At 32.5% G+C, this 27,986-nt stretch overlaps 1 protein-coding gene across 2 annotated transcripts; it reads left to right on the top strand.

The window, feature by feature from the left end:
• Positions 1-2: 2 nt before the first annotated feature.
• On the top strand, positions 3-27,986 carry LOC112691773. Of its 2 annotated transcripts, none has more exons than XM_025566167.1 (3): positions 3-568; positions 12,409-12,575; positions 26,532-27,986. In XM_025566167.1, exons 1-3 carry the CDS (start codon positions 329-331, stop codon positions 26,689-26,691), a joined length of 567 nt encoding a protein of 188 aa, XP_025421952.1. In that variant the 5' UTR covers positions 3-328; the 3' UTR covers positions 26,692-27,986. The 2 variants fall into 2 exon arrangements, with proteins under 2 accessions (XP_025421952.1, XP_025421953.1); XM_025566168.1 differs by having other exon boundaries at positions 6-568; positions 12,412-12,575.

Below are 27,986 nucleotides of genomic sequence, written 5' to 3'. Positions count from 1 at the left end.
CAGAATAACACGACCGACCGTCAATCGTTGTCGGACAACCGAACAAACGTGTACCCTTTTGTCGTCAGCCCCGTTCCGTCTCGTTCGTCCACGAAGGAAACCTTCCGCCGGCCAAAGTTCGTACGTGTCCGTACTTAAACGTCTATTTTGTCTCTTTTTTTTTTTTTTTTCTGTCTCGCGTTAGCCAGTACCGAGCGGTGAAAACGACGCGCGCCCCGCGACCAGTGTCTCTCGCACCCCGCGTCCGACGTACGTTTCGACGACCGTACGATTTCCGATCACTCGCCCGTTCGTGTCCACCCCGTCGGTCGACCGTCGCCGGAAAGTCATGCGCATCACGCTGATCGGATTCCTGGTGCTGGTGATGGGCGCCGCCGTCAAGGCGCACATACACTTCATCCGGCTGGCTCTGCTGGCCGCGATGGGACTGATGGGCATGTGGATGATGCACAAGCTCGCCCAGGACTGGCAGAAGATATCGTCGTCCAACAGACCGGCCAAGCCCGCCTCCGCCGCCATGGCCGCCGGAAAACTTTTGGGCATCTGGAAGAGGTCCATCCCCGACGCGGTGAGTGCAGGAGTCCACGATCTCTCCGAGAGAATTCGACGCGCGCGCGTTTCGTCCGCAGCTGGTTCTCGCCGCGCGCCAATCGAGAAACGCATGACAATTTTTTTAAAAATATTCCACCGTTCGCCGGTGAAACGAATGATGACTTCCTGTACAGCTCCTTTAATGTACTAATCGTGTTTCATTGACGTTACTGTTTAAACCCCGGGCCGCATTGTATTCGAAACGCGACCGTACTCGTCACGCAATAATTATTATCGGATTGTGTTGTACAAAGGGGGACTTCGTGACCGCCGGCGGCGGCCGGTTCGAATAGATACCGATTCGGACTCGCGTCTAAAAACCGGAACACGATTGGGCAAAACGTATTGTAGCGACGACGACGGTAATAATAATTCCTGCCCCCGGGTGTACCGCGGCGTTAAATAACGCGACATCCATTGAGTGTTGCAATTACTCTTAGAGTTATCGATCCGTTCATCTCGACGTAACCGATCGCAATAACGTTTCCGCGACATAGTCCCGTGATACATGCACAATAATACTGGGCATCGAGCAATAATTGAAAAAACTTATTGTACGATCGATAACCGGCGAAAATAAAGTGGTGGCACGGGGCCATTAACGACTACGGACAAATTAAACAACAACACCGCGAGTTAAACACACGCAAACGTGCACCACGCACGGGTTCACGATCCACTGAATTCCGACCATAAACAATGCGATGTAAAACGAGAATTAAATACAAACAAGTGCGATGGACGCGCGAGCGAAGAACGTTTTTTAATGAGAACATCGTGATCTCGTGCGTATCACTTGAATACGTAATCATGTTGTACGGGCGCGCGCACGTAACAACGTACTATGTACTTGTTTACTTACTGCAGTTCGACGAGTCCGGCGTACAACGAAATATATAAACGCGTCGTGCGAAATTAGTTTTTGTCGCTGTGTACAAGCACGGGCCGCGTAACGGGTTAACGTATGGTTTCAACGTCCTCGGGTTGCCCCGGATGATATAGTTTTATTGTTTTTGACCTCGTCCGGTGTATGGTACAGCTTATCGTCGTTCTCCGGGGTTCGTTTGCTCGTTTCGAGAACTCACGCGATTCCGGGCGAAAATCTACACACGTAACAGTCGCACGGACCCGTAACACAACGGTGCAACGATTATCATTGTTTACGAATAAGTCCCGTGCCAGCCGTAAAATGTCATCGGAACGTCATTGACTTATTTGTGCATCGCCGTGTGCGTGTTCACCTGTGACGCGCGGCGACTGGTTTTTGTACTCGAGACGTAGATTTTCGCTTTACAATCTTGTACGGGCACGTAATACGTGTATAACAATACCTACTGTAAAACAAGGTTGCGATATCTCGTTTTTGTCCATATTTTCGGCGTAGAAGAACCGTTCGCGAGAGATATTACATAATACGAGTTTACTGGGCACTGCGAGTTTCTATTTTGAACTTTTTAATTTGAAAAAAGACATAACCGATTACGATAAATTTGTTTCTAAAAGTTTCTCGTGCGAACAACATGTACACGAAAGTACTAAAAGAAACGTTAATAAACTACGTACTAACCACCCGTACGGCCACTGTATAACCTCCGATGTATTATCGGGACATGATTATTAGCACATGTGGAGGATATATATACTCGTATATATGTGAAGCTTTACTTACGTTCGTCTTATACCAATTGTGTTTCTCACGTGCACCGCACAAGCGCCTCACATTACTCTCTCGGGTAAAATTATTTATTTTGTAATTTATACGTACAGGTTCGGTGGCCGATGCTTTAAAATAATTGTTTTTGGTAATCGAAAATAAGCTATTCCAACGTGTGTATCTGAGGTTCGTTTTCGAGAAGAACTCTACGTAATACGATTAACTAGTCGCTGAACTGGTTTTTTAATTTTTTTTTTTTTGCAGCTCAATTTTTGGAATAATTTAGAAAACCGGTGAAAGGGTCGAACGAACACTGTCCGAAGAAAACAGTTTTAATATAATTGTTAGACATGTTGTTATTTTTCGTTTGATGAAAAGAAAAATCGCTTATTAGAACTTTTACGGTATTACAGTAACAGTAATAGCACAGCCTCACTATGTTGTTTTAGACACACGTCATAAGATAAATTATGCAATATCGTTAACTGATAATTTATCTGTTCATTAAACTTATACTTAAGGAACAATTCGCAATGCACCGATGTTTTAAGTTTCCAATAATAAGTTATTAAACCCGTATACTGAATACCGTAGAATATTGTATAACCTTCGTGTTATGTTCAAAGTATCGTATATCATATTTTTACGAGCAATATTATTTTGTATACATTTTTTTTTATAAATACGCATAAAATACATAGTAATAAATATTAAAGTAAATGTGTTGAGGACAAAAAGTTTCAAATGTCAAATATAATATCTAAGGGCACGCAACATACGATTGTTTAATAAAGTTGACACCATCTATGTGTACGTTATGTTACGTCATAAATATTATAGAGTTTAAATATACCTGTATTATAATGTTGCACTTATATGATTGATTTGAAATTGTTTTTTATTTAAAATAATATTGAAAAATAGCATACGTTTAACATTCTTACGGATACTGATTACAGTTCGATATTCAGTCCAAGTTATAAAAACGGGAAAGCATTTTCAAAATTACATATACGTTTCCGGCCACTCGCGTATTACTGCAGTTGAAATAAAAATAATAACTAGTGCTCGGAAGATGTTGCGCTTGCATGATTTTTTTTTTTTTTTTGACAATTAGATTTATTGCTAAGTGAGCTAGAAATTCATCACCAGACGAATGATATAGGTACTAAAAATTAACAATGCATATTTTTGTATATTTATCGTAGATGTTTAAGAACAGATTTTTAAATTTCCCAATTTTTAGAGCACATTTTTTTATAATCTATGTTGATTATTAATTTTAAAAATTCATAAATAAAAAAATTAATATATTCATATTGATATTTCTTACGAGATTTTCTTGTATTATGTTTTTAAAATTTCTATTTGAAATTAAAAACAATGTTATGTATGGAAGATAATTTAGTGTACATTAGTTCAAATCTTGGACTTACACTGAAGTATATTATGAAACTAGAAAAGCAAAATATTTCATTATGTGAAGTATTATCTGCAGTAAAATATGTCCGAAATAAATTGAACTACTATGAAGGGGGAATCGGTGTTGAAGTATTTCAAACATTTAATAATGTATCGGAGAAAAATAGTGGATTTAAAGCAATACTTAAGATTTCTAAAATGTTAACTGGAAAAGAAACTTCAATAGAGAATCTTTCCGATGATTAACCGGTGACAATACAACAACTTTCTTCAAATACGTGTCAATTACATCAATTGATGTTGAACGTTATTTTTAAAAGCGTAAAACCTTGCTAGTAGATAATCGGCTATCATTCAAAACATCAAAAATATTTTATTGGTCTAGTTTAATATTTTTGAAGGCAAAACAAAATTATACCTAAGCAATACGTTTTAATTGGGTTCCGGGTGATTTCTAATTTTTATTTATATATTTCAGATATACAACTCTACAGAAACAGTACTAATTAATTATTACTTTGTCTTTTACTATATTTATAGTTTTATAAAATATTTGTACGAATACAGGTATTGTGTAGAAAAAAAAAAATCAAACATAGGTTCGTATTTTCAAAGCATATTTGTAACTTTTTATGCGCATAAATGCATGCGTACTTGAAGTACTTTTCAAGAGCATTAAGTCCCGAGTCCTAATAATAATAGTACGGCATGTATACAAATCGACGGCAAGCCACGAACAAATATTCAATGTTGAATTTGCTTTCGACGGGAACGGGTAATAATTATTTTCACCTCGAACGTGTCGTGAATGTTACAATTTTTATTTTTCTTCTATGTTTCTGCAGCGTACCGAACAAGGGTTGTTTTTAATATTTACGGGGAATTCGAAAAACGACCGCTCAGTACCTACTCACACATATATGTGTGCGATTTCCAATCAGCTGACCGCACGTGCGGGACGATGAAAACAATTATTATCGGGAGTAGAGGGAATAAGTTTAAAAATCCACGGCTGTAAAACGAATATCTCGCCCCCCCCCCCCCCCCGGTTTAAAATATCGCTGGAACAACAACGTATAATTATATATGTCCGATCAATGATTGCGATCGTCTTGTTTTTGCGCATCCGTCGTCGCGTCCAAATGCGTAAGCACACGAACAACATACGAGCGCCTTACCGTAATATATTATTATTTTATTATTGTTTAGTACCGTCGGTGGTTTTTATTTTGACAAGCAAGTTGAACGCACGGTCGACTGAAGAGGGACGAGATTAAAGTGGATTCTGATGAAATCCGTTTAAAGTAGATTGCTCCTTTTGTCCGCAACCGCCACCGCCGCCACCCACGTTGTACGTTTGTCGATACGGCACACGGATAAAGCGCAATATTAACGGTTTTCGGTCACAGCAGGGCGACGATCGATGGGATGAGATGTTTACTACGACGAGCGAAAAAAAAAAGAAAGGAGCGGAATAAAGTACGAGGACAGGGGGTTGGAAAAAGGAGAAACAGGAAAACATATTCAACGGTGACCCGTGCCGCCACTTGAGATGTGACGTCATACTCACACGTACACACGTAACCAGTGGCGTATTTACGGGGGGTGATATGGGGGATGGATCCCCCCCTTGACCTTTTTTTTATATAGGTAGTTAAGTTGTCTCATTTCCTGTATTTCTCAAGTATGATATTACTTTTAAGTATGTCTGCTTTCTAAATGTTCTAGTCGTGGTTATTGTACCGCCCTGATATACTAATCGCTACTAATCATTGGCGGCATATGCGACTATCGGGCAACAAAAATATACACATATATAATATATGGTGTACTGTATTTTGTTTCTGCGAATTATTTTTCATGCAAGAGTGTTTATAATAAATCCGATAAGCAGTCGCTAAATAAAACAAAATGGCTATGATGACCATGGAATTACCTAGGGCGGGTTTGTTTTTAGAAAATTTGTTACTAGTTTATTATATCATGATACGGTCGCCTACTACAAATTTATGACCTTATGGGTGTATTATTAATTATTATATATTTCATCCCCCCCTAGCAAAATTCCTAAATACGCCACTGCACGTAACTATTATATAGTAAGACAAAATGAACCTAAGGGCCGGTGACGTTTGTTATCACTGCAGTGCCTTAAGTGGGTGACCATGAGTGGGTCCGCTTACCATTCGCAGGGCCTAAGATCGTCCTATTAAAGAATTTTCCGAAAACTTCACTAGAACTCTCAACTATTGGGTTATACGTACATTAACCGAACTAGTATTAATCGTACGTTAAATATTATAAAAACTGATTAGCAATTGTATGAATACGTACATGGGGGGCTCAAAACGCTATGCGGATCCATATCTTCGTTGCGATTTTTTACCATTTCGAACTCTGATCGTCGACGAACGCGTAGAAGTGCATTACGTTATAGTTCTAACACCGCTACTGACGACCCGAGGACGCGTTTTCGGATGGTTTCGGTAGGAAAAAGACAATGCTGAAAATGAACGAAAGTCCTTTTGTAGGAAATGATCGTTTTTCACGAAGCGACGACGATCCTCTCGTTAAAATTTTTTAGAATTTTTTCCGTATTCGATTATCTCTAGTTGTACGATGTTCACGTGTTTAACGCAGTTGGCGCACGAACGGAAAACCACGCACGTCTCTGACGATGCCAACACAACTGCTTTTCCGGACCTTATCAGATATACTGATGCTTCCCGTTCATTTTTTTTTGTTTTTTTTGGCGACAAAAGATAGCCTATATTCTTCTTTAGGGTTTAATCTATCTCCTGTACCGGACGAAAATCGGAATGGATTGAGCGGTAGAGGAATGCACAAAGGACGTACGTACACAGACGTATAGGATGTATTTTTCGCTTGCAGTTTTAAGAGTCGAAACGCGCGTGCGTTACAAGACGATTTATAACAAAGCTGCCCAAGGCTCGTTTACGTGTTTGGACACGCCCGCCAACGTTCTACTGTGCTTTAAATTATTGTTATTATTATTATTTCTTTAGATGCCGTTGCGTATTTTATTGTACATAACGCGGACCCACAGTGACCCATAGTGAGTGGTCGGAGAGAAAAACAAATCGATCGCATCGGGATACCGCGATTCGTAAATCCTCTTGGGAAGCTAAACCCGCGTTGGTATCGAGCTCCCGCGCCGGTTTTTAAACGCAGCGTGATAAATTATATTTTATAGAAGGATATACGATCACATAAGAAACGCGTGACGCAAGTTCCGTCCTGCGCTCGTATGAGAAATGACCGGTTATAAAAACATCGTTACTTCCCGGTGGGATATGCGCGAATCGCGATGTTTCGAAACGGGTTTGGTAAATTGAGTCTCAAAAAAAAAAAAAAAGGTAAATTGATTCCCTCATATAAAAATGAAATCGGTAAATTGATTCAGTCGTATAGAAATGAAATCGGTAAATTGAGTCCCTTGTTTAAAATTAAAGCGGTAATTTCAAATATGGTGAAATACTGTTTTTTTTTTATTTAACACGCTTTTAATTATATTAACACAATTGTATACTACGTACATTAAACTTGCATTTATCAGTTATCATATATCACATCCAACGTTTTTGTAGATAGTTAGGTACTTGTATAAATGTTACGTAATAATACGGAGTGAAATATAATAATATTTAACGATGTAAAGATAAAATACACTCACCTATCGTACTCGGTGAATTTTTAACCATATCAACATATATTTATGATTTTAACACATTTAAATAAATTTAATACATTAAATATTTTAGACGGGACTCAATTTGTCGCTTTAACTGTTATACGAGGAACTCAGTTTACTTCTTTAAATTTTATACGTGGGACTCAGTTTACCTATTTCGAAAAAAGATAAATTCGTTTGGGACTAAATTTATCTACGCCCTTTCGGAACAAGTCCGCGGAAAGATGGTGGGTAGAGAGGAATTTCGTTTTGAATTCGACCGACGACTTAACGGCAATCGAAATCGATGGAACATGATGCTGTGTGAAAATTTACATAAACCGTATCCTATCGCGCGCAAATGTGATGTGTGCATTATATAATATCTTGTTTTCGAATTCGTGCTGAAGCTTACACAACCTTTGGTAAATGGTTTTTTATTATTATTGTTATCTTTATTACAAGCCTCATCCTATTGTACGCATTTGTTTCGCTAAAAACGAAAAGTGCGTGATGTACCACCGCCTTGTGTACGCGTAAATAGTGATTTTTGAATTCCGAACGAAGCCGTTAACGTTGCAGTGTTGGTTACGCAAAGACGGTCGTCTACTTCCCCCCCCTCCCTCCTGCGACGGTAAACACATTTAGATGGGTAGTAAAAACGCGCTAAAATTTTCATGCACTAAATAAATTAAATGTTCGGTACTACCACAAGGTACGTTTAAGTGTAAAAGTGTTCGATTTTTTCAAGCACGTACGTATCCGTAGCGTGTTAATATTTAAAAATTATTATTGTTATTATCAACGATTTTGCATTTCGAATTGATGTAATTTTTCAGTACAAGATTGTTGATCCCGTTACAATGCTCAAGCAATATAATCTCAATTATTAGGTTAACGTCATCGGACGAAGGGGGACATATTTCTTTGAATTTTTTCATTTTAAAAGCACTAAAAGTCTTTTGACATTTACGTATCAAAAATTAAAATTAATCTCAGTTTTAAACATAACATTTTCTGGTAATATCCTTCTCTAAAAAATTGTATTAATTTGGAAAAGATAGCACATAAAAAATTTGCAAGACGATTATTCTATTTTTTTCTCAACTATGTAGAAAATTTAAGAAATAGCTCATGCAAATTATTATGAAAATTAAAAATAACATTAATAAAAACATGAAATCATTTTGAAAATATACTCAGTCGTTAAAATTTAATAAGTCTAATATTCCTGTCTTTCGAATAATGTTACATTAGATAATATCTCGGATTCTTCGAAACTTTTTGCAAATTATTTCTTCTCGGTTTATAATGTTGATCATTTTAATATAAATTTAAGCCATTTTCCAATTTTAAATAATATAAATCTTCGAATTCATTTTTCCGAATTTTACATTTCGGATTATGAAATTATAGAAATTCTTAATGCTCTTAATAATAAATTGGACGTAGGGCTGGATAAGAGATCCCTCATTTTCAAATACATATTATAATATAATGCATATTTCCTTTGATAAAACCATTACATTATTTATTTAATTTATCGCGTTCTAGTGGAGTCTTTCCCAAAGGTTGGAAAAAATATTTTATTATATCAATTTTGAAATCAGGTGATAAAATTAATATATTATACGTGATTACGGACCAATATCAAAATTATCACTTATAACTAAAAATGTTGAAGCTCTAATTACAAAGAAACTTGTTACATTATTATCTTATTAAATAAATCCATTCCAAAATGGTTTTCGACCAAAACATTATATTCTCACTAATCTTTTATGTTACCAAACACAGATTCTAAAAACTATTTAAAAATTGACAGCAAACGATTGCGAATAGAGACTTTTAAAAAACGTTAGATAAAATTAATCATGTTATTATTTTACATAAATGAAATTCATTTGGTTTTCTATCATATTTCATGGTCATAATCCTATCTCTCTAACCATTTTCAGATTGTTAAAATTAATTTTCATACTTCAAATGATATTTATGTATCCTCTAGTGTCTCTCAAGGTTCACGTTTAGGTCCTTTATTATTTTTAATTTAAATTGAAATGCTACACGTACAAAAACGTATCGGTACTGTAAGTAATTATTGTTTTAAAATTCCTGTCGAACAACTTAATATACGAGTATGTGATGTATTGAGAACAGGTGGATTCGCATTTAAAAATAAAAATGTGCACATAAATGCTAATATAGCAATCTAAGTAATTTATTCTGTTCGAAGAACCACTATAAAGTTCAACTTTTACATTGTACATAATTTCATGATCAGAAAAGTACTCGTGTAGTGCTTCTTAAGTATTAGAATATATTAATATTTCGATACTCAAATACGTTTCATAATAGTATCATACTTCAATTATTGTAGTGTCTTATTAACTATTTTTTCTCCAATGATATTGAAATATTATTTTTTAAATTCAATGCTTCAGCTATAACTCACATACGTGTTTTCAAATTAATCAAATTACAAATATATATTATAAAATATCAATTGTATTTCTTATACCTATTTATTTTGATTATTATATTTTCCTTTGCTTCTTCAAATTTTAAAACAGATGAATAGATTTAATTCGGAACTTTTCATCCACTTTTTACGTTGATTAATATTAATTTATAAAGAGCATGAGCATGTACATTGGGAGCAATAATCTAGTTTTGAATTTTATTAAATTTTGTTTATTTATTTAACTGTAAGAAGTTTTATGGAATGCTACGGTTTATGTTATTCGTGGTTCTTGGTCATTGTAATATTAATTTAATCACAGTTCAAAACTATTAAATTGTTACGTTTTTAAAAGTATTTTAAAGGGAAACGTATTATATTACAGACTTTAATTTGAAAATCGTAAAACCCGTTATAAAACTTAAGTGGTTAAAATATATCAAATTACAATAAATATTAAAACTGTAAAAGTTCTGTTTGTAAATTAGTCAAAGAAGCAAAATATCAATGTTGCATTGTTTCAATTTTAATCAGGATTCTGTGTTTCGGTAAATGGGTTTTATGTTCAGAGAAGATATTCGGACGTTACAACCTTCATCAAAATTAGAAACGCGTGAAAATTTATTGTGGTCATATATTTCAATTGTACCTATCACGTTTGATATGTTATGCATCGTTATAGTACGATCAACTTTATAATTAAATTATTTCGATACTTTAAAAGTTAAACTTCTGAATATTTCATTCATTTCGAACCGTTCAGTAGTTTTCGTGTCTACCGTACATTCGATCTCCAACATTTGTATCAACTTCTTATTGGTTGCCTGATAGACGATAGTCACTATTGTTTAGGTAGTTTTGAAATGTTTCATTTAAATTGAATGGAATTCATGAATAATTTATGAATGTATCTCCATGTATTCTTCTATGGGAGTTGATTCTAATGTATAGTCTAAGTTTGGGATATTATAAAACCATCAATTGACATTGCCATGTAAATAATTTACTTCTAAAAATATATAATATTACGAAGTCCCTTACGAATAGGTAGGTTTCTTTTTTTATTATTTACTGTTTCATTAAATAATAATACTCTCCGAAGAAATGATAGACGTTCGTGATCACACATGTCTATTAGTAATTACATTAATATTGTTTCCTGTGATATTAGATTTAAATTTGATTTTTTTTTTTTTTAAATCGAATAATAATGTTTAAAGGTTATATAGTTAAGAATATTGTTATCTGATAAATATGAAGCTAGAATAAAATATATCGGATATAATACATTTTTTTTATAAGTTTGTTTAAATGAGGAAGAAACCTGAGCAGACGATTTTATTAACGAAATTGTATACAATTTTAGCTATACGGCATGAAGTTCATCTAAGTATTTAAAATTAAAATGTTTTTAAGCTTTCTGATAAAATTTAAATACTCAATTTCTTAATCTATATAATTTCAAATATAATATTATTTTTTCTGGTTGTTGTTTATTTGGTTGATTTTAATTATTAAACCAACGACAGATACGAATTATTTGTAGTAAAATTAAATTTTAATCTTCTGTTTGAAAATACCTTTAAATTTATTATTTGCTTTATGAAATGTTCTATTACACGTAACTCATATTATATCTTTATCATGAATAGGAAAAAAATGAATATTATTTTCCTGCCATTGGTTTTATCAAGAATGGATATTAACAGAACGATTTTTTTGAGCTTGTGAAAACATGTGAGATCGTTGTAATTAGTTAAATTATTTAATTAAACAAAAAAATAAGGTGCAATAAGTGCAATCGACGAAAGTTATTCATGGTTGAAAAAAAAAATCTCTTGGAAACATAATTTCAAAATATAAAAACGATTAATGAAAATATCATACTAAACGATAATGATTACACTTATTAAATAGAAAAAATTAATTTGTAATTGTATTTCAATTTAAATATCTTGGTTCAGATTTGTGCAAATATATGTATTTTAAATATATATGGTATAAATATATTATAATATAATTATTTATGTACTCGTATATATTATATACGAGTACATAACAATAGCGAATTACAAACGCAAGAGTACGATAAATCTAAACCGATCTATCTGTCTGAGCTAATATAATGGGTATGCTAATACCTTTTCAAACGATTATTTAAAAACAAAACAATATACATATATATATATGTGTACGTGTGTGTGTGTATATAAACAGAAAGCGTTTTTTATTATTTTCATACTCATGGTTTTAACCAAGTGTGGTAGTGGACAAAAAAATTATGATTAATTGCGTTCGCTTAATGAAATCCATCGAGTTCATATATATACTCGTATAGTTGTTATAAAACACTTAATAATGGTACGATAATAATTATTATTATTATTATCGTTGAATAGGACCGTGTAGTAGTACCTGCTGCACTTACCACCACTATGTACATTATTATCGTCGTTGTTTTAACGGTGGGCCCGTGAATTAATTATAATCATTATTATTATTATTATTATTATTATTATTATTATTATTAGTATTATTATTATTATTGCAATTAGTGTGTATTATGTTATTGTGTCTCTTGTGTTTCAGCAGCACCTCGACGAGTTCGTCGAAGAGTCGTTGGACGATTTCTATAAGTTTGATGACATACTCCGACAGGACAGGTCGACGTGCGCGAGAAAAATGATATGCCAAATCGCCGCCACGCCACAGAACCAACTGAACCGGGTGGAAACCAATCTGCTGAAAATGCTCAGGTGAACAATAAAATAAACGCAACAGCTAGACCTAAAAGCTGTTATAATATTTATCGTTTCGTTACGATTTCGATTTCGCGCGCGAGCAAAAATTCAATACGATATTATTCGTTTCATCAACAGCAACAAAACGTAGTCCGATTTCCTCGAGGATAAATATATAGATAGTTTGAGCTTGAGCTCACATTTTTTTTCTAAAAGTTTATCTTGTAATATTACCAAATTGCTTTTGTACGTAAACATACATTGCGTCACTGATTCACAAACACACACAAACCTGCAGTGGCGTAATTACGGGAAGGATGAACCTAACTCTTGAACTCCTTTTTTTTTACGTGTACTTTTTCAATGTTATAATATTACTTTTATATTTTATGATCATTTAAGATTATAAAAAATATGATAGAAGTTATTTATATATATTAGAGCTGTATCATTAATTTATTGATCTTATTTGTACTAGGTTATGACTACGGTCGGGTACTTAAATCATCGAATTAACAAAAATACTAACAATAACAACAATACTATAAAAAAAAAATAAAAAAACGATGCGAAAACACAACGCGATTTCAAGTATAAAATAGTCGGTTTGTACGAAACACATTTTTATATTAATTATATTTTTGACAATTACATAGATATATGTTAGAACTCCTAAGAAGTCCCAAGCCCTAGTTGTAGCTAAAAATATGTAAATTTTTTCATTAGCGTAATAAGTAAGTTTAATACACTTATATATATTATTATCTTCCCCTGCCCCACCTTAGTAAAAAGTCTTAATGTGTCGCGCACACATGCATGCAAGTGCGTATAATTCACTCGTTGCTGTGTAACGTTAAAATCGGTAAAATAATATTAATGTGTAAATCTCATATACCTACGCATAGCATATATACTCGTATAAACGAGGTAGCCATGTCACAGCATTAAAACATGAAACTTTTACGCCCACTATAAACTTTGTATGCAAATTAGTTTGAGTTTCATCCACAGTCTGCATTATGATATAATATGATTAAAATTAAAACGAGTAGAACTATGTTGGTGACCCAATTCTAAATCGATATGACCGCAAAATATAGGTTCGTCGCCACCCTTTCAAAGTCGAGAAACTCAAATAGACTTTAAATACACCGCACGGTTTACCGGGTCACGGATCCTCGGCTGCAGTGGATACGCGGATACGTACTGCGGGTGCATATTTGCATTCCGTCCGAGGTTAATACTCTTTCGATCCCATTACTATAATATCATCGATGAACGGGGGATCCTATTAGCGTTCGAACGTGCGCGATTTCTATGCGAAGCTACCATGCGTATACCATTAGTATGGTATTCAATTCGCACACGGTCCACAGATGAACAGTTCGTCCGTGTACGAACTGATGCTGTTAACGAAATCCTAAATTGAACGTCTATCATATTTTTCTGTTTAAGATTTTGTATTCGATGCATTTTTGCAGCATTCTTCCGAAAACGTAAATATGATGATTAATATATTAAATTATTCCGTGTACATTTTAATGGGCCTTCTGGTATGGTTGTTTTTTCGTTTAGAAAAATTGATCCTCGAACACGAATAAATTATATTTTATTAAAAAAAATTAATAAATAAATGAAAATACACAATATAACTCTTGGAAAAAAACGCTTAAAAGTAGTATACTATTTGGTAATATGTATTATACAAAAATAAACCGTATTTTACGTGTACTCGTATTATTTAGTAATATTTATGGGTAAATATCACTGTAAAATATTGTATAATAAACAATGTCGGTTTACGGTAGTTGTGGTTTAAGAGTGCCTCTTCTCCCAGTGAATACTGATTTGGTGGCTATTGTCAGCCAATTTTTACACATTCGATTACACCTCGAGTGTAGGGGTTAGCGATTTACTCAACTCGAAATTATTAGTTCAGCATCGATATTAAAGAAAAAAAATAAAACAATATGCGACCGAAGTCGATGATAAAAATCTATTCGAAATAAACGTATGTACCAGCTTATACGATAGATTTTTACGTTTCAACGCATACAACCTTTCGCATTACCATCGAACCGTTATGTTCTAGTGTAAACAGAGATTTTCAACGAGTAAAATAATAAAAATATCTCAATCGTATATCTTGGATAGCATCATGTAGTGAGAACGAACCTACGTACAAAATAGTTGCGGTTTTGTTCACGCAATGTAAGAAAATGGATTCTATTATTTTCAAAATCATCTAGTATATTAATATACATTTTTTTCAAAATCTTTTTTTACAATTTGTCTCGTGTTTAGCATTCGATTTTTCGTTTTAATAACGCATTTATTTATTAAATCGCAGATTGTAAATTTTTTTTTAATAACACTAAATGCCTACTTCAGAAACTTTCGTTGCTTATTGATCTTTCAGTACAATACATTTACCGATATTTAAATTACACGATCTAGCAAGTTAAAAATCAAAACAACTAGATATGCTCATGAATAATATTATAGACAAATAAATTAATAAATAATAAATTAGGCGTATTCCGAGTACGTCAAATAAATCAAAACTATATATACCTCTTTCATGCATCTGTGTAAAAATTGTTTCCTGTAGTTCAAAGTTTGGTTAATGAACAAACTGACTAGTGGCTAGTTTTAAGTGATTAATTGATATATTTCGGAGTATTGTTATGATAAATTCTAATATTATAGTTCATAACTCAAAACGTATTGTCTATTTTGAGGTTTTGACATTTAAATAGGGAGATTGAAAAAAAATATATACTTGTGTAATGCTTATAACTTTTCGAATACTTTTCGGTATTCACTTCAAACGATTATATTTGCGAGTAAAATATTAAATTATTATTATTGAATTAGAATTTAACGAATACCTATATTATGACAAGTTAAAAAAATGAAAATTCCTTTAACTCGAAAGGCCTTTCGAAAAATTCAATACATAAAGGTCATTTTTAGACCACTTGGGAGCTTTCCAATTGATGAGCCGACCAAGTTTATATATATATGCATGTGTGTATGTGTATGTGTGTGGAGAAAAAAATAATTTCGAAAAAGGTCTGCTTCAAAATGTTTTACCACCTCACGCGTGGCCGTGATTAGTGTGTTTTGGGACGATGCCCACTACCTCTTAAATCGATTCTTATCGATCGATATGATACGGTATGTGTTTTTCAGTCTTCTACGAGGTAACATCAAACGCACTACGATGAGACGAATCCGTTCGTTCGATTTGTATTCAATAACGTTCATACAAAATACTCCAAGGACGTGGAATCTATTCGCACGCGCTTATACGCATGGACTCAACTAGAGCCCAAATATTGGGGGTGCTGAAATTGCTGAAAAAAAAATTAAATGGAATATAACTGTAATTACTATTGATTATATAGACCTGAAAAAAATAACAGGAGTGTTACATTTGAACTGAAGGGTGCTGTAAACCTTATTGCGCTCCCCTAGTTGCGCCTATGTTTATACGCGTATGATAGCGTGCGTAAGTGTGGTATGTTACGTTGTTATCGTTATTATCAGTGGTGCATCTGAAGGCGGTCGTTGATAGCGATCGCCCCCTCCCGTCGATTGATATGTTTGTGAAGGTATTTACTGAGATAAAATTACAGGCATTTCTAATAAACTTAAAATATATGATTTAGCGAGACTTATATATATATATATATATAGCGAGATTTATAATCTTACATATTGTTCATTATTATTTTGAATAAATATCGTGTTTTACTACATAATATACATGTCAAATAGTTATTTTATGCGTCTAATACCTAACCACATTTTTAGAAAATTTTCAAAAATATTATATAAATTAAAAAAAAAAAAAAATTAGTACCTATATTACGAGTAGGGGCAATAAATGTTGTTTTAACCCACAGGGCACATCGAAGATGTTTTTAAGAAGAGGGAAGGTAAAGAAAATATAGCTTTCACACTTATCGAGTAGGGTTTTATCCCTTTCCTCCCCATAGAATTAAGTCAGGTACGTCACTGGTTACTATAACGGTTGTAATAAGGCGATTTCGAAGTATGCTCCTACGATTATTATAATATGTCCGTTTTCTGTTTTTTATCTACCTCGAGTCTACATATAGGCAACATTATAATTTTATTGACATACATACACTAGTCTGCTGTAAAAATTGTAAAAGTTTATTCCGTCCTATTTCTTCACTACAAATACTGACAGCTCAGTAACGATAATAATGTTATTGATGAACAAAAATACACGATTTTAATTACCTTTCTTTTTAATTTCAACCGAAATTGAAGAAAAACTTTTTTCCGTGCGTTTTACCGCAAACATTTCACATATACGTTCACCATTATATTCAATACGCGCACACGTCATATATGTACGAGCAATAAACATATATTATACATTATATTTCACTCATCTCGTCCGCATTCGAAAATGAGCGCATTATCTCGCTGATATGACAGTCGTCAAAATATTCGTAGTAATTCAATATTGACGATGACGGGGAGAAAGCGTTCCGATGACAGAAAAAATAAATAAATCTCCACGTTCATAATATATATATAAAGGTATATAATATGTAATATAATGCAATGTGTTAGACGCGTGAAATTCGTTGACTGACTAATATTCGCATTGACCTGCTAAAAAAAAAAAAAAAAATAAAATAAAAAAATATGCGTCAAGGAAAATTGAAAATAAAATCAAATACGTTAAAATGTAATACGTATTGCGCCGAGTACGTACTGTTATTATTATTATTATTTTTATACGGTCTAAGGAAATACGAATGGTAGGATGAGTTGTCGTCTCATCAATCTCCCAGACCGTGCACAGCGCACGCACGATACACTCGAGCATGTAATAATAACCATCGCCGATATTACATTACATTTTTGGTATAATGATAATACGAGTAGTTAAGAAAACGAGTAAGGTCAACGTATTGTTAAGATTATTATCGTAGACAATAATTCACGTATAAACCGGAGCAAGTAATTGATAATATTTATCACGTTAAATGTCTTGAGAAGTAAAAAAAAAAAACAACTATTTACATCGAAGAACTGCAGCCAGAGCTAATTAGAAACTTTGATCGGACGGATTTTAAATATGAACTCCCGGTTTATTTTTTTTTTCTTTCATTGATTTATATAGGTTCACTGGGATCAGAGGTGATTTTAAATATCTGTTCATTTGTGACAACGAATGACAGTTAAATTGATTTTTTTTATCGGTTTGTATTTCGCTACGCTAAAATTGTACAAAGATTCAAAAACCACCTCTGTCAGAGCGCAACAATACGCTTTATTGATAACCGATGCGGTAATCTGATGAAGTTCGATAAATCCGTTTGCGAAATTAAACTTTTTTTTTCCAACTATCGGAGCTCCTTTGACGACTGATAGTTTGACGGCCGAATCGATAAGGACGATAGGATGACGAAGAAAAACATTAAAACGTCGTGAAAATCTTAACCGCGTTACATTCTCTGCGATTAGCTCTGCTTCCGCGAGGATGGCACTATTAAAAAAAAATCATATTTTATACGAAATCCATGAGCTGCGCGATCCATTCGTTCTAAAGTGTTTTTCTGGGAGCTGATGTTACGTGGTAAACGCGGTGACGGCGCGTGAGGATACCAGACAGCACTCGGTGTATACCGTCGGAATTTGAATTTTTTCTATAGATTTTTTTTCGCCGTGCGCGGTACGTTTATAATAAGTGGCATGAGGGGATGGGCAAAAGCCCGATCGGGCACGCGCGAAGTGATGGCGATATTTAGTTACGACGTCGCGCGCACGGTCGACCCGGACGAGCGGAGATACATTGCGGGATGCGTTAACGGTGTCCCGAACAGAAAAAATAAATGCAAAAATCTAATTCATACTGTCGCACGTGAACTTCGTCACCTGCGAAATCGAGTCGCGAGTACGGTGTTGTTTTTCGATTTCAATTGACGGGTTCGTCGGGCGCGTGGACGAGTGACGGATCCTTCACACGTAATCACTCGGCAACACTTCTTAGCAGGGGTAATGGAAAAATACCAACACATACGGATGGTTTCACACACAGCCACTGATCAGAAGCGTCACGGACGGTGTCGGTGGTCGACTTGACCACAGAACGCCGGGTCTAAAAGTCGCGTTTCTCGTGATGGAACGTGTTTTTAGATTGAGGGTTTCACACGCCATTGCAATCGAGCGACCATTTTTGTTAGCTTGTTGGTAGCGCAATTAATCCGGATGACGAGTTCAATTAGAATCATTTTGATTTCAGTCTTTATTAATGAGCAATTCGTAAAACCACTGACGCGCTGCTAAGAAGCGCTGCCGAGTGGATACGCGTGAAGGGGCCCTAAGGGGGTTGTTGCCCGCCGGACGGCAAACCCTCGAACGACGCTGCCACCGGCGAATGCCACCGAACATCGTTTTATATTCGTTATGCCGTAGGTATACCGAAAAAGTTTTTATTATTTTAATATTGTCTGACCAATTTCTTGTCATCATCACATTAGTTGTAATTTAATATTGTTATCTTAATGTTAAGAATAAAAATATAATATTGCATTTCTAAAAATAGTCTAATACAATCTGATTTTAGGTTGTACAATAATAAATACTATTTATAACCAATGAACAATGATACTAAGTATTTGGTACGTTGAACGTGGCTACATTGCTACTTTCAACATTGTCGACTAATTCGTTTATTCATGATATCCCACTCTAGGCTTTACTACAACAAAATGTATAGAATATTTTGACTCATAGATTCATTTTATTTTAGTAATTTACTATAGTTTTGTCTATAATAATATGTATTTGGTTTTAATATGAACTTGAAAAATGCCTAATGTCTTAATGTATTTCTGTTTTTCAAAATTGTGATCATTTAAATAAGTTACATTTATGTCGTGTATTAGGTATAATAATTTCCTTTAATTTATTTTGTTTTATATTAAAATATAATTAAAACTTTTGTGTATTACTCTAATAAGTGATGGCAAACGATAATAGAGAAAGAAAACCAAATAATTTAAATGAAAATATTGATGATGAAATTTTAAATTTGAAAGATCAAATTACTTAGGATGGCTATAGTAAGTATTATTGTATTAGTATAGATATCTAAATAATATAAACAATGCAATGTATGATTCAACATACCTACAGCTTTAATACATTCAAGTACCTATTCAATCATTTTAAATGTGTAGGATCTACATTTTAAATTTATCAATTACCTTTAATAGGTACCTACTACCTACTACCTACTACAATTAAATTAATTAAATTGATTTTATGTACACAAGCAAAAGATTTCTTCTATTGATTAGAAAATAGTCTAAAAATAGTCAATATATGACTTATAAAAAATTAAAATATAAAACTAAATAGAGTTGTATCTATGATGATTTAACCTTTTATTAGGTATAATTTGCAATTCCCAAAAAATATAACATGTTTATTTTAGATTTAAAATTTATTTTATGCAAATTTGATCAACAATATTATTGTTAACACATTGATGGACATTCTAAATTTTGGTTTTTTTTCTTAAGAACTTTCAGAAACGCAATTAAATATCAATGCTATAGCAGTAGTGATTTGACCACTGCTATAGCAGTACTGTCCACTTACATGGTATTATCATAATAGTCACACACTTTATCGGTATTTTTTTGGAGCATAATATTTATTATATTTGATATTTATTTACGTAAATATTTAAGGCATTAACAACTCGATAGTCGACACACAACTGCAACTGGATTACCAAAACTAAATACAACGAAAACAATTGATCTTATAAATTATAAACAATGATTATATTATTAGCCAGATTGTTTTTTGTTATACTTTATGGTATTAATTTTAAAATGAAAAAAAACAGTTTTCAGAAATAATTGTTAATAAAATTCCCGATAACATATTATAAACGGCAAATACTGAAAATAGAAATAAGTGGTTATAAAATACAATGCTCAATGATCCGTTGAGTTGTAGTGGGGCAGTATATATTAAACATTTTATATTAAATTTTAAAGATTTTTTAAGAAGCCAAATTTTTTTTCATCGGTATTTCAAGAAAAAAAATGAGAAAAATCGAAAATTTCAATGGTCTATAAATAGTTTGAAAAAATTCTAAATATTTTGAAAATTTAATCATAAATATATAACGCTAATATAAACATTTGGTTAAAATTTCAAGTCTTTACAATGATTCGCTTTTGAGTGACAGCAAAATCAAAAAATCGATTTAGTCAAAAAGTGGTTATACGTAAAAATTCCCGATTTTCCGTTACTTTTTCAGGGTTATACAGAGGCTCTTAAAAACTACTATACATTTTTTACTTTTGACCACCTAAAGTATAAACTAGATTAAATTTCCTTTTTAAACAGAGGCTGAAGTCAAAAATTAAAGCACTATTACTACTCCAAAACGTGATGACAGACACAATAATAAAAATAAAATTAAAAAAAAGCACATATCATTGTTAAATAAACACGTTCATCACTCCGTTAAGAATCTAAAAATTTAATAAAAAGTATTAACGTAGATGTTCTAGAATCTAGAATTAATCTATAAAAAACGGTAAATAATTTAGTACATAACAAAGAATTGAGTTTAATTAATTACCAACAGAAGTTAAAGGTGGTAAACTATGATAATAGATAAAGGGGAAATATTTGAATTTTGTACTCGAACTTCTATAAGCCCCACTAGCCGCCTCTGGTTTGAGAATTGTACAAAATAAAGTACATAATTTTGCTTGATTACAATTCATGATTTGGAAAGTACAGGTGATGGGGTAACGCACCTCAATATTTGTACTATTCAGTCAAGAACATGGAAATGTAAATACATTTTTGATCGCAAACCGCATAGAAGCGCTGAACAAAAACCGATTATACGCGATGGGTCGCGCACTTTTTACGTTTTCGAGGTGTGTACAGTATACAAGTTTTATAATAGTTAAACATCACAACGTCTTTGTGACGTTTGCCGCGAACCGTATCTGGTTTGTTATAATATTTTTTGTAACTCATTTCGTATAAAACATTTTGTAGCTCGCCGAAAACTATACCGTTACCAGTAACGCTATCGACATTGACCGTGAAAGTATACGTTTTAAATACAAATTATTTTCATTTTCCGGTTTTTTTTTTTTTTTTTTCACTATTTATTTCCACGCGAACCTATAGTATTTTAGAACGGAAAAACGACGAGCAGAGGTATAGGTATACTTTAAACTATGCGTTCGCCGTTTCCGAGTAAAGAAGAGTATTGTAATATAAGTTTATCGAATCTAATTAAACGTTTGTATTTATTTGATTCCATGCGAAACGGTTTGTACGTGATTTTCCCCTTGAAAACAATTATGAACGGATATAGCAATACCGCAGGTATACTAATATGGTAATTTTCATGTTTCAATTAAATATTAAATAATAGGTGATCTGCAGTAATTGTTATTGGGTCCTATGAACACTAAATAACGAGAGGGTGCGCATAAACATTATGAACAAATGCAGTATATGATAAAAAATATGTGTAAGCAAATGCAGCAGCTTACACATATCTTATCGTATTACGTATTGTGAACCGTGTTTCGGATAAGTTCGTCATATTTTGCTTTTTTTTTTTTTCACTATTTTACTTAGGATATCGTCTACTTCTTATTAACTATTTATTTAGTTATTTAGATATTCAATCGGGGATATATCAGCATATGACTTTTAAAACTTAAATCCAACACATTGACATTGTAGGCATTCACATCGCATACCTACGTCGCATTAAAAATTACATATTTAAAAGGTATAAAAAAAAAAAAAAAATGGAAAATACGTGTATGGTACATGTACATGTGTATGGTTGTAATGATTTCGAACGAAAACGGCATGGGTTCCAATAAGGAAAATAATACGTAAGAACTCCTCACACGTGCTTTATGTTCTACAGTCTTGAATAATATCTAAATTAAATAGTTTTGCGATAGGAAAAAAACCAAGAGATATGGTAGAACAATACTCGTAATTGTAGACACTATATGACACATATGATGGAACAAAGCTTATGGTCAAATAATGTTACTGAATTGCGTGATATCCAATTGTAAGAGATAAAGGATAATTGATGAGGCGACGAAAACGATTGTAAGATCATTGGTGTGTATTATTGATTACATTTTTTATTTAATTTAATATATTTTGTTTGTTCCATTAATTTCGTTACGATAGTGATGTTTTAGATCATAATATATATTTATAATCAATTTTTGATACGAATCGATATAATATAGGAAATGAGTCATCAATATCATTGGGGTATGAATATATTTCCCACAATACGTTCCGAGCAATTATTGATATTTATAGAATAAAACGTTGCATTCGTTTGCGTTTATGTACACTATATGTTGATATACATGTTTAATCTTGAACGATAAAATAATATAATATAAAACGAATGATTGAAGTATGTATTCGTATAAACGAAAAAAATAATGTTATGACTTTGTCATTTTGAATCACGTATATAAAATATGATTGTATGTTATTTGATTTTTGAAGTACATTTAAATTTATTCATGGATTGACATTGAACTTTTAAGATTAAATATTTTTAAAAAAATGATTGCCAAGTGTTCAAATAAAATATATTTTGAATAATATTAAAATCCGTATTCCAAATAACATAATGAATACTTATCGATAAGTATGTATTTATTTAGAATCATTAGAAATAAGAGTCTACGAATCCTCATGTATTTCGAATACCGAAATAAGACTTTGTTCATACGTAATGGTCCCATAGTATTTGGTTGTATATTTTTCGTTATTTTATTCAATTTAATTTTACGTATTTGCCATACAAGAAAACCATATATATAAAAAATTAGAAAAACGGTTTATTACAATTATTATAATTGCGAGATTTTTTCACTAGAATGTAAATTTATTAATGTTTTAAGTTTACAAATTAATTATAAATGGTTTGCTAATGTTTAAAATGGACTCTTTCATTACTATGTTTTTAAATTTAATTTACAAATGCTATATCAAAATTCTCACGTGTAATACATCACAGTAAGTTAAATTAAAAGCTAAAAGTTAAAGTTATTCTTAGTTAAGTAATTTAACTTTTAAAAATTATAAAATAAATTAACTAGTTTCAAATATTAAATGATGAAATATTATTTTTGCAATTATAATGCATGCATACAAGCGTTATTTATAGTTGCGTGTTTTCTATCAAGGCGAATTGTAGTCCGATCGTTACCCCTAAATTATACTGCGTTAATTAGTTATTTAATTAGTCTTGAAGCTGTGTCAATGGGGACTTGGGGCAGTTTTATGGTTTTCATTATTATTTACATATCTGATAAACGTATTATGGCATACCCAAACCTATTATAAAAATATGCATATATTATTAGACTACTTTTTATAACATTTATTGTTATTAAAAAAATTACGGCATATAAAATAAAACGGTTAATATTAAATGAGATAAGAAGGTTATTCAAAATGGAGCATTCGAGTTGGGTCCCCAGTATTAGGGGCTAGTCGCAGGTAGTGTACTAGTTGGGTCCCGGATTTTTATAAGTACTACTTTATTTGGGTCCCGGATTTCTATAGGTACTACACTACTTTCTGAATTTTTTTGTAAGTACTACATTATACTAACATTTTCCTTCCCATTTTAATAGACTTAGGACCATTTATGATCTATTTAGAGCACAGGTATGGTTAAAAATGTTTTTTAAAGTGTTTTTTTTTGTTTTTTAGTTTTTTTTCCATTAAAATATAAATTATTTGAATTGTTGGTAAAAATATTAAAAATGTTTAAATCATTATATAACATAAATAAAAATAAATGGAAAAGAAACGAAAGACTATAAAATAAAAAAAAAAAAAAACAATAAAAACATTTTTTATCATACCTGAAGTTCAAATAGATCGTAGACAGTCCTAAGTCTGTTAAAATGGAAAGGAAAATGTTATTATAATATAGTACTTACCAAAAAATATTTAGGAACTAGTGTAGTACCTATAGAAATCCGGGACCCAATTTGTGTAGTACCTAAAATAATTCGAAACTCAATTAGTGTAGTAATTTTAAATTCGGGACCCAATTCGGATGGAGCCATTAAAAATTGTATAATGTTTCACATTCCCTGATATCCCTGAACCATCGTCAATTCACCGCCCATAATCCACTAACTATTTATGATGTATTCCTCGATTATAGGTGTTTTTTGATCTTTCGTCCTACCTATGTTATCCGTATCTAATCAGCACTTAAATATTTTTCTGTTCCATACTCATTTCATCTTTTTTTCAATTTCAAATATATCGTTTCCTTTCTAAAACAACCCATTATTACATCTGTCATATGGTTTTTAATCAAAACGTGAACTTAATCATTCAAGTTTATTTTAGTTTAAAAACATTTTTGTGACAAAGATTTTTTCTCTCAGTAGTTAAGTAATAATTATTTCCGTTTGTCACAGAGGCGTATACCATAGTACGAAAACAATTATTAAGAACAATTTTATATAATACATTCGATAATAAAAACAAGGAAAATAATAAATTGTCCACGAGCAATAGCACAAAAGTCAGGGAAAAATCATTCAAGATTTTGAGATCAAATCGGCAAAATTAACTAATTAAGCCAACATAAAAAGAAACTCATTATGCTAGCTAACTTGACGAAAAATGATAATGCCATTCGAGTTTTAATCATTACAACATTCGGCGGGATTTAATTCCAACAAAAAATAAGTAACAGCATTGTAATATTAAAAAACAATATTAATCGTCGTTGGTAACAAATAGTAGTACATCACAACAAGGCGTAAGTGCTGCAATACGAACAGTGTATTATGAGTAGATAGTCACGGTACCGGCAAGGCGCAGTTGTTACCCTGGTACAGTTTATTCAACCGAATTAATACACAACAACAACAGCTATTGTTATTGCGTGATTGTTATTCCAGGGTTCTAGTATTTATCTGGACGTTATCAGCTATGAATTTATACGTAAAAGGTTTTTTTTTTAATTCGAATACTCGAATAATCTACGCGTATAAATGTTACTGTGCCCCAACATTCATCTTGACAATTTAGAAAGAAATTCAATCGTTTCGACTGCTGTATTTTTTCGTAATTTTCCGAAAAAAATATTTTGATCCTTGAATAAATTTTAATAAACATTTATCGATGTCCAAATAAGCAGTGGTATTAATATTTTTCGTATTTCCACAGTTTAACGCTGAAATTATATTTTTCTGTTCGACAGTTGACGATTATGTGTTTGGCAGAATATTGAATTCATTGGCGATGTCACATATTTTGGGGTCGCCTTTACTAACTGTACTAAACGAACTTTGTCCGAAATTGTAGGAACGTTTGAATTACGCTAATTCTCCATTTCAATACAAATGAACGACTACAAGTATTGATGCGACCCAATCCCTATACTGAACGTAGTGCTCAATTATCTGTTCCAACTGTAATTAAAATATTATTTGTGTAATCAAGATATCGAAAAACGGATTGATCTTACATCGATTTGTCGAGAGTAATCGCTTTCGAGTGTGTAATGGTAATTTTAAGGGGATAGCAGTGCAGTTCGAGATAAAGAAAAGTTCGACATAAAAATAATTTGACATGAGAATATTTTGCTATAGTACGTTTAGCGGATCGCTCGCACAACAGTTTGTTGAAAGTTTTTAATAATACAGTACGTATACTGCACACTACACTCACTGGTTATGTGTTATCGAGATACTGTACATGCACATTTATTTACATTTATATTATTCATCGTTTCTTCTCAACGGTTATCTTCGTACCGTTACCGTTGATAGTTTTTTTTTTCAATTATACATTACGTTTTAATGTTTTGTAAAACTATAATAACGTATACCGTTGCTTTTTCAGTCCCAGCGAACACTTTGGCGATGATGCGGCTAAGAATATTTTCCGGAAGGCTATGAACTTCGGTCGAAGTAAAAAGGACGTGAAGGCGTGCCACCAAGAGTATAAAAAATGCAGATTCAACACGAGACAAATGTTCAAACTGTTTACTTCGTTCATGTAACATTAACTGACGTTTTTGTTTCCATCAATTTTGTATAAGAGCTTGTATAAATGTTGTGCCAAATACGTGTATTATTATTATCACTACTATTATTATTGTTATTTTCGTTATTATTATTATTATAATTATTATTATTATTATTATTATTATTATTATTACAATGATTATTACTATTGTTACCGTTACTCGTTAGTCAATTCGGTATTACGACCAAATCAAAATTCTACACGATTACGTTAATGCACCGGTATGAATAATATTTATCGAAATTCAGAGGACGAACTGTTATGGAACAGGGGTTAAACGTTTTAAAATATTTTCAAATAATGATCAAAACTAAGCGATTGATTTTGCTATTGTCATAATAAATGTTTCAACGTTAGTAAATTTACTTACTTTACTTACTTTCACATGCTTATATTTAACTAAAGTTCAATATATTATGATCATATGTTGTGTCATATGAGTTTTGTTTGTCATCGAAATAAGACAGTATTATTACTTTGTTAACGATGATTAGTACTTTATATCCAAACATTTGTGTATACACCTATCCGAAACCTGTTAATTCTAAATTTCGTAGTGAGTTGTTGTTAAATAAAATATTATTTTACCAATGTGATATATAACGTACAACACGCTTAGTCATAGTTAATACTTACTGCAAGACCATAATTCATTGATCGCATACTTCCGTATACTATGCTGGTATATAGAGAGTGGTGTAATGGTTGTCATGGATCTGGAAAATTCTGAAGTAGGAAGTTTCAAGTCTCTAGCTAATGGTAATTTTAACTAATCGTATATTTAAAACGAAAACAATTAAATGTTGTTCTATACTGCTATTACTAAATAACGGTGCCAAGCCTAGCACAATTAGTGTCCGGTGCCAAGAATAATTTTTAGAGCCCCCATCCCCTCTATCAAATATTTTCATACTTATAGGCTGTAACAGTGTTTCCCAAAGTGAGTGATATCGCTTCCCCGGGGGTGCTAGATCTATCCAAAGGGGGCGATGGAAGTTACAAGTTTAATATGTGAGCATTTCATTACAAAAGGGGGCGCTGACCGTTTTAACAACATTAAGTAGTCATAACATTGTACTGCAAATCATTGTACGTGTATAAGTTCAAGGAAGGATACCAAGCGTTGTGCTACAAAAGCAAATACCTATACTTTATCCTAGATCGTGGGCTGTTGTACAAACATTTTTTATAGGATTTCCAGTATCCTACTTGGTTGAACGTGGGTTTAGAGCAGTAACCAATTTATTCACAAAAAAAAAAAAAGACAAC

Source organism: Sipha flava, unplaced genomic scaffold (assembly GCF_003268045.1).
Source record: "Sipha flava isolate LNK unplaced genomic scaffold, YSA_version1 66_pilon_pilon, whole genome shotgun sequence".
Lineage (NCBI taxonomy): Eukaryota > Metazoa > Arthropoda > Insecta > Hemiptera > Aphididae > Sipha > Sipha flava.
The sequence above is the reverse complement of the archived record's forward strand: the minus strand, read 5'-3'. Positions and strand labels throughout refer to the sequence as shown.

Coding starts and splice junctions, on each gene's coding strand:
- LOC112691773 (XM_025566167.1), top strand. CDS start 329: ATGCGCATCACGCTGATCGGATTCCTGGTGCTGGTGATGGGCGCCGCC. Junction 569..12,408: donor AGAGGTCCATCCCCGACGCG/GTGAGTGCAGGA, acceptor CTTGTGTTTCAG/CAGCACCTCGACGAGTTCGT. Junction 12,576..26,531: donor AATCTGCTGAAAATGCTCAG/GTGAACAATAAA, acceptor TTGCTTTTTCAG/TCCCAGCGAACACTTTGGCG.